Below are 8,856 nucleotides of genomic sequence, written 5' to 3'. Positions count from 1 at the left end.
ATTCTGACGACGGCACCAGCCCCCGAGCCACATGTTGGTCAGATGTGCTTTCCTGTTCCTTTCAGCGTTCTTCCCCGTCACTGAAGGGATTGATGAAAACACTGCCTGTGCTCCCGCTCCATCAACCAGTCGCCCCAGTGCTCGCAAGTCCTTTTTGACTGCCTTTGGGCTTCTTAGTGCAACCTCATCGTTGCCAACCTGCATGACCAACAGTGGGTAGTAATCAGTGGGCCGAACCAGACCAGGGAGTTTCCTGGTGACGTCTCTCACCCGGGCTCCGGGGAGGCAGCGGACTTCCCTGTGAGTTGGGTCTGGTCGACATATTGGGCCCTCTGTACCCCTCAGAAGGGAGTCGCCTATGACAATTACCCTCCTTTTTTTCTTAACAGAGGACGTCTTGATGCTTTGTTTTGTTTAAATACTTTGTTATGCTTTTATTTTGGGGGAAGGAGGAGTGTGAATTAGGTATAATACCTCTCCTGTTAAAACTCAGTTATCTGTGTTCTTTGGCAGAAAGGCTATAATTTCAATTTTAGCTGGTGCTTATAAAAAACAATGTGGGCTCAATCAAAAAGCTTTTATGTGTTTTGGAGCTGAGGAATGTGAGGTCTTGTTATTAAGCTGAACTTTATTTCTGTCTCCTCCAGCTTTGGAGCGGGGCTATAAAATGACACTAATAGTAGCACTGTATCCACTCTGTTCGGGACAGATGCTTGTCGAGTAGACAAAACCCTTTATCTTGAGATGTCTCCATCTGGCCCGAGAGCAGCGCCCATGCCAGAACGGGGCTCACCCCACGCTCAGATCTAATCAGCAGCCTTTCCTGGCCAGTCTAGAGTCGGGGGAGAAAGGATATATGGCCACAGATGTACTCCGTGTGTCTGATTTATTTGGGGTGTGGGAGGGAGAGGGGAAGGAGAGGGAGGTGCCAGACAACCTAATCTTATTTGCAGGACAGATCCAAAGGTTCTAGTTTTTACGAAGGTTTAAGGGGAATTTTACCTAAATAAGAAATGAATAGGGACTTAGAGGTTTGCTGTTGGTTTTGTGTTTACTGAGCGGTCATCTTGGGAACTTGGTATGTGGAGGTTACATGCTAGCAGCCGTTACTGTGTTATCCTGCCTCTTGATTTGATTTCTTGTTGTGAATGCTTCCTTTTGAAAGCATCCTTGCCATTAGAGTCATGTGAGCAGCTGTACAGAAAAAGCTGAATTATGAGGGATCAGTAGAGCTGTCCCAGCTTCCTACCTCTCTATAGGTCCAGAGCAGACAAACCATCACCCCTCTGAAACTCAGCTATTATAAAAGACGTAAAGAGCTTGATAGTTGTCTAAAAGTCATTTTCTATTGCAGGTTTAATTGAGACAAGCATGGTCCATGCTACTTTCTGGACTGTCTCCAGCAGTATTTCAAGAACTGATCTTTTTATTTACGGGTTCTATTTATGGATTTGTGGATCACGTGGCCATTGTCAACTCTTGCAGAAGAAGGAGTTCCCCCTGCTAAAATAACTGTTTTGCATCTTCCCAGAGTGTTGCTATTGAACACTAGCTCATCCTGTTGCATGGATGCTTTCAGCTTTTTGTCTGTCTTTTGCACTGATTGTATGCTTCGAACTTATCCTACCAGATAGGGGCCACTTCACTCCGTACCACTGCCCTTATTTGCATGTATTCAATGTGAAAGGAGTAGTAGGGCAGAGACCTGTGGGAGAAGATGATGTCTGATAGCAAAGAGGTAGCGGAAATCATGATCCTGATGGGATAAAGCCGAAGATCACCCCATACCAGCTGACTTTTCACTGTTGCTGCACCCTCCTGTTGTTTGCATCCCGCAGGGCCAGGGCAGTGACGTTGCTGGAATGAGTGATGTTGCTGGAATGACACCTTTCTGCGCCAGGTGTGGATGTGTTTTGTTGCACTGGTGTCGGAGGAGTGACACCGTGACGCCTCCTGGGTGCCTAGTGGTGACTCAGGACTGTGCTGCCAGCCCGCCTGGAGGCTCGATCCTCGGAGCAGGATCCACGCTGAAGGGTGGCTCTTGTCACAGTTAGCCCTGCTGAGATCAGTGCTGCTACTCAGAGGAGGGATAGAGGACGTGTCTACTTCACTCTGGATATGCCAGAGCTACGTAGATCCCTTCCAGTGATTTCTGGACTGAGTTTAGTAGAGATCTCCAAGGGCAAACTTGTGCCTTGGTATAAGCAACCTTGCTGACCTAGAGCTACAGAGTGAGTTCTTCTGAGTTCTCCTTCTCTTCTGTCCTCTGTCATCTGAATGTTAAAACTGTTACCTCAATGTTTTATTAACAGCCGTTTTAAAATTTAGTAGTTTTATTCTATGTTGTAAAGTACTTTTGCACCAGTTCCTAAAGGGGGGTGACAGTAAGAATGCTTCACTGTCAGATTGATTAGGTTAATGCTTTTCATGTTAATGAACACATATTAAGATCTTACTAGACAGTGTGTCTGTGGGCAAAGTTCCTGTTGATCCCACTGGTGAGTTTTGTCTGTGTCAAAGAATTGCTGGATCAGGTCATTACTGTATCATTTTAGAAAATGATTGCGACCTCCACTTAACATTAAAATGTTTGTCAAAGCATGTGAAAACCAGTGAAAAAAAGTATTCCCGAATTCTGAGTTTTTAGTCTACAATCTGTAGCCTGAGTTTGGAGGTCTGAACAGAGGCTACCCTGCTAGAGGTTGTTTTTGAAATAATATACGATTACTTTGAGGAATAATAATAAAATTACTCTCTGCTTAAAATCAAATTAAAAATTTAAGGACTGGCAAGGTCCTGGAGTCTATTGAGGAATGGCTAGCAATAGAAACCATCACAGCATTACAGGAGGTAGACAGATAGTGTTAATTACAGAAGGTGGTTGTCCCACAGAGGGAGAGGTTGGTGGTAGCACTGATTTATTTCAGAGGGCAGTTTAGTCATTGTACTATTCCTAGACAAGGCTCTGAATTTAAGTGATACTTAGACTCTTAGGTCATTTTTTAAACCAAATTTAGGTTCTTGAGTCACGTAGATGTTTTTGAAATTACTCTTGTCTTTCTGTCAGCCATTTCTACATGGCTGATCTTGGAAGACACAGCACCGACTGGCTGCTGTACAGTTAAGTAGGAGCTGGGAGCTGGAAGCGTCAAGAGGTTGGTGGATGCCTGCCAGCAATTGCAGTACAGAAGGGGATGATCTGATGTGCCCAGGGTGTTTTTGGAGCTGCTGTGCTTCTGCAGTTGGTGGTCTCTGTGTGCACCTTGAGTCAGAGGCACCTGGAACGTGTCATCTTTACTGTGCACATGCACACATCTACCTTGGAGCCCAGACATCTTGGTCTTGCTGCTCGTAGTCCCTCTGCACATGTTCACTGGCCCTTTCTCAGGGATTTCCCAACATCCTGCAAGCCAGAGAGCTGGTAAAATACCATGCGAAGTGGGAGGAAAGATGCAATGGGAGTATCAAACCGAACCCAGGTTGCATGTGCTGGGTTGCTCAGTCTCCCCTTGTCACCCTGAGCTAAGCAGGCAGCGAGGCATTTTAAGGAGACTTCAAAGGCTGGGGCTGGGACTGGAGCTGGCTAGCAGGTCCCTCTGATCCCCGGGGGCTCAGTCGGGCACCGGGGCTGGCATAGACAGGCAGATAAGTGGGCACTGGAGAGAGAAGATAAGTAGGCTAATGTGGGAGAATCTGTCTCTTCTAAATTAGTCCAGGTAGCATGAAGAAGTGTATTGGTTTTTCATATCAAGGGTGTCAGATATGGATTTGTGATCCTGGTACTGCATAATCAATTCTCTCCCCTCTGCTGTGCTTTGTCAGGAGCAGTTTTGTTCATTTGCAGTCCTTGTTCACGCTTTCCTTCCTGTTTTGCTTGGCTTTATAGATTTTTATCTGAAAGTTGAAAACGTTTTTGTTGATACCGGGAAGATTGCACCCGCTTTTGGAAAGAGGCGAGTGACACAACATGATGATAAAATAGCCATTTGAGATGCATTTGTTAATGCTGATAACATTAAAATGTTGCCTGCAATATTTACAGTGCAAGGGAGAGGGAAGGTGCCTCCTCAAGCGTTCAGTTTATCTCTTCAAACTGCCATCATCTGAAGGTTAGGCATCCGCTCTAAATTGGCTGTGTGGGCACCCTCTGTAGACCATGGAGAGAGATAAGAAGGGACAAAATCCCTTCTGGGGCTGTGTGTCTTAAATACATCTTTTGGGTCAGAACAAGGCGGGACAGGAAGGATTGTCCTCTGGAAGCGACCGTCTCTTTCATCTGACTACGAAGGGAGCCTAAGTGACTTCATTTAACTTACTGCCCAAGATTTAGATAGTTACGGTGGGGGAAATGAATCCCAGCCCTACTGATTTGGCAGTACAAACCTCAATGAAAGTTACTGGGAGTTAAGGCTCTTGAACCTTTCAAGTACTGTAGATAATGCTGCTATTAAGTTTGATGTTTCCTGTGAGATACTTGGCTGTGTCTGGACTCACAAATGTGATTTGTCAGCTAAGTCTGAGAGCAAATTCTTCCAGTGGCCTGTTATAAAAGAAGGAGAATAGTGTGATCCATGACAATGTGAAGGGTTCAGAATCCAATTTTAAGTGGTGCAAGCCCTACAGCGATGTAGTTCATAAGTGATAGAAGGCATTATTGGGCAGTGATATGCCAAATCTAAGTGATACATCGATCAGCTCCTTTGTTTTTGTATGGTATTTTAGGTTAGAGATTAGTTTCGTTTTAGAGGGTATTTGAAAATATATCAATTTCTTAGGGATGCAAAGGGAATGTTGGTGGATACATGGATTTTGCTCTATCTTCTGGGTTCATGAGCACAGATTTTTCTAACTGTGGTGATTTTGTAGGTTTCTGTGATCATTTAAAAGCAGGATTATGGATGTAAAATGTGGTTGTCCAAATCACAATGGAAAGGCTGGTGAAAAATGGCCTTTGGTGCTTTGCTGAGCACATGAATCCTCTGCCCTATTTCTGGGCTGACATCTTTACCTCCTAACGTGGAGGCCCTCTGCCTCAGAAGCTTAGGGGAGCCCTAGGACCCTTCTGGAAACTCAGCAGCCTGTTAGGAGGGCCTGGCTGTGGGGATGGTTTGGCCACAAAGGTACTCCATAATTCATAACTGAAGTCCAACAAATGGACTTCATTTGGAGATTGCTCACTGGCCTTTAATGGTGATTCTTGTGTCCCTATGATTCCTTGACTTGTCTTATTTCCTGAGTGGTGAGACAGGGAAGCCTGTAGATTTGGTTTCTTGCACTGAGTTGCAAGAGTGCTGTGTGCTGGGGAACACCATGGCATCATTAGGTGAGTGGCAGCTGAGCACTCAGTACTCCTGTTGCACATGTTGTAGGTCAAGAGTGTGCTATTATATATGTACACTTCTCCTCTGAGTTACTTTTCTAGCAATTGATCTTCATCTGCTGGGCATGTAAATGCTGCAGTTTGTTAGAGTCCCTGCTAAATACCTCTTCAGAGTGACAGAGAGACAACCCCTTCATCTCTACCAGTACTCTTCAGTGGTGAGGTACTGAAGTGCGTTTGGGTAAATGTTGCATCTTCCTTTTCTCTCATGCTTCCCTCCCCCCTCTCTGTTTTGTTTGTTTCAGGTTCTCGGCCTTTTTGGATCGACACAGTGGAAGTTGCATCTTGTGTATGGCGTGGTTAAGCTTGCAGCCTGTCACCTCAGCCTTCCTCCATTTTGGGCTGGTTACTTTTGTGCTGTTTTTGCATGGTTTGCAGGTGGATGCTGGCCTGACGGGAGACTCAACCAGTTCAGTACAAAACAGCTCGTGTTCAGGATCTTTTGACTGCAAGGAAGGTGTTATCCTGCCAATATGGTACCCAGAAAACCCATCCCTTGGGGACAAAATTGCCCGTGTTATCGTATACTTTGTAGCACTGATCTACATGTTCCTTGGAGTCTCCATCATTGCAGATCGTTTCATGGCATCTATAGAGGTCATTACATCGCAAGAAAAAGAAATCACGATTAAGAAACCCAATGGAGAGACCACAACAACCACCATTCGTATTTGGAATGAAACCGTTTCCAACTTGACCCTCATGGCTCTGGGCTCCTCTGCTCCTGAGATCCTTCTGTCTCTGATAGAAGTCTGTGGGCATGGATTCATAGCTGGAGACCTGGGGCCATCTACAATTGTTGGCAGTGCTGCTTTCAATATGTTTATCATCATTGCCATCTGTGTCTATGTGATCCCTGATGGGGAAACCAGAAAGATAAAACACCTGAGGGTTTTCTTTGTCACAGCTGCATGGAGCATCTTTGCTTACATCTGGTTGTACATGATCCTTGCTGTCTTCTCTCCAGGTGTGGTCCAGGTCTGGGAAGGTCTGCTCACACTTTTCTTCTTTCCCCTTTGTGTCCTTCTGGCTTGGATAGCAGACAGACGTCTGCTTTTCTATAAGTACATGCACAAAAAGTACCGTACTGACAAGCACAGGGGCATTATCATAGAATCAGAAGGTGATCACCCTAAGGGGATTGAGATGGATGGCAAGATGATGAACTCCCACTTTCTGGATGGAAACTTAGTGACTGTGGAAGGGAAGGAGGTAGATGAATCTCGCAAAGAGATGATCCGAATCCTTAAGGACCTGAAGCAAAAGCACCCAGAAAAGGACTTGGACCAGCTGGTAGAGATGGCTAACTACTATGCCTTGTCTCATCAGCAAAAGAGCAGAGCCTTTTATCGCATTCAAGCTACCAGAATGATGACAGGAGCTGGCAATATTCTGAAGAAGCATGCAGCTGAGCAAGCCAAGAAGAGCACTAGCTTGCATGAGGTACGGCCAGATGAACCTGAGGAATTCATCTCCAAAATTTATTTTGACCCGTGCTCTTACCAGTGTCTTGAGAACTGTGGCGCTGTTCTCCTGACAGTGGTGCGGAAAGGAGGGGACATGTCCAAGACCATCTATGTGGACTATAAAACAGAGGATGGCTCTGCCAATGCTGGTGCTGACTATGAGTTCACAGAGGGGACTGTTGTCTTGAAATCAGGGGAGACCCAGAAGGAATTCTCTGTGGGAATTATTGATGATGACATCTTTGAGGAAGATGAGCATTTCTTTGTGCGGCTCAGTAACCTCCGTGTGGTGGAGGGTGAGGAACCTCCAGAGCTCAATAACTCCCCATACCCAAAGGCCATATTGGCTTCTCCTTGTGTGGCCACAGTGACTATATTGGATGATGACCATGCTGGCATCTTCACATTTGAGTGTGATGTTATACATGTCAGTGAGAGCATTGGTGTGATGGAAGTCAAAGTCCTAAGGACATCAGGTGCTCGGGGTACAGTCATAGTGCCATTTAGGACAGTAGAAGGGACAGCGAAAGGAGGTGGAGAAGACTTTGAAGACACTTATGGGGAGTTGGAGTTCAAGAATGATGAAACTGTGTAAGTACCCTCTTCGTTTCTGTTCCTGGGTCTAGTTTTGGTGATAACCCCACATTTTGCGTCCATTACAGGTGAACGCTGACAAGGGACAGGCTCCTTTCTTCAGCTTTCCTTCAGTTTCCCTACTTACCTCTTTCAGGCAAGAACCGACAGCAGGATTTAAGAGCTCAAAGCTCTTGTCCATTCCCTCTTGGGAAGTGAGGCTTAGAAATACTGGGGGAGGGAGGATAGGAGGAAAATATATCATTCTCTGAGGTCCTGTGCTAAAGCTAAGGGTTAATGGAGAGTTTAGGTAGAGAGAGAAGAAAAAGGGCAAGCTTTTACCTGGCTGGGCAAATATGGGAAAGCCTCTTTTTGAACAACAAACGTAGAGCTCACAGGAGTGTGTTGCAATCCCTAGATGAAGAGATTACAACAGTTATTCCCAGGCAAGCAAGAGCTGCTCAGTAGACACGGGGCTTTATTTTCACAGGAGCAACACATCATACCCGTTTCCCTAGGCTGCCTGTGCAACTTGCAGGTCTCTGTGGCAGCTAATTCACAGCATAGGCACAGCTGCAAGCTGTTCTGCTGGACTTGTGAAATCCTTCCAACCTTTATGTCCCTATGGTCCACCCATATTCCCCACATCACCTCCTCTATGATCTCCCTATGTCTGTTCTTTTACGACCTGTGGTTTTTCCCCTTGTAAAATACCATGGCAATTGGCAGCAACGGTCTAAAGCACTGCAGCTCACAGCCTCTCCATGTGGCTCCATGACCCAGTGTTTTCATACAGAATAAAGAAATGAAGCAGAATAGTCTGCACCAGTCCTGTTAATTCAGCTCTTTTATTGCGAACAAAGTAGCTGATACGAAGCTAGGAAGTAATAAAGACCAGAGAGGCGATAATGTCTAATTGCTTTAAGTACCTGCTGTTAACATTAGTGGGGAATGAGAAAAATCCCTTAGCTGAGTAGGGAGAGGGAGGGGGGTGTGAACCTGGTGCTAAAACTCCCTAGTGTTAAGTGCCTAGGTTCCTCTTGTTAACACCTAATCACTTGAGCCATCAAAGGAAGAATTGTGCAGACTTGCAACTGGCATCAGAGAAAGGAAATCTTTGTACCGAGCCTCCCAATACAGTACCCGAAAGGATGTTAATATATTAAATGCTATGGAGTAGGGATGCCCTAATTCAATAGCACCTTCTGCCTTAACCCACTAAACCATTTAATCCACCTAATATCCACAGTCCTGATGCTTGATTATTAAGTACGTGTTCTTCCTATTAAAGGAAGAGAAGCTCCTGGTTGGCTGGTTTCAGCCACTATCAGAGATGGAAGAGGATCAGCTGTCCACATCTGGCCTTTTCAGGGCCATGCAGGTTAATCTTCTTAATTGAGCCGCAAGCTGATTTCTCTAAAGAAAGTGAAGAAGAAT

At 45.4% G+C, this 8,856-nt stretch overlaps 1 protein-coding gene across 1 annotated transcript; it reads left to right on the top strand.

The window, feature by feature from the left end:
- Positions 1-5,658: 5,658 nt before the first annotated feature.
- LOC104620426 (sodium/calcium exchanger 3) lies at positions 5,659-7,458 on the top strand. Its single transcript, XM_010286635.1, has one exon. It carries the CDS (start codon positions 5,672-5,674, stop codon positions 7,439-7,441), a length of 1,770 nt encoding a protein of 589 aa, XP_010284937.1. The 5' UTR covers positions 5,659-5,671; the 3' UTR covers positions 7,442-7,458.
- The last annotated feature ends 1,398 nt before the right edge of the window (positions 7,459-8,856 follow it).

This window comes from Phaethon lepturus, unplaced genomic scaffold, assembly GCF_000687285.1.
Source record: "Phaethon lepturus isolate BGI_N335 unplaced genomic scaffold, ASM68728v1 scaffold34404, whole genome shotgun sequence".
Classification (NCBI taxonomy): domain Eukaryota; kingdom Metazoa; phylum Chordata; class Aves; order Phaethontiformes; family Phaethontidae; genus Phaethon; species Phaethon lepturus.
Note: the sequence above shows the minus strand (reverse complement) of the source record. Positions and strands in the feature narration are given on the sequence as shown.

What these genes read in the sequence shown, in the direction of transcription:
- LOC104620426 (XM_010286635.1), top strand. Translation starts at nt 5,672, where the DNA reads ATGGCGTGGTTAAGCTTGCAGCCTGTCACCTCAGCCTTCCTCCATTTT.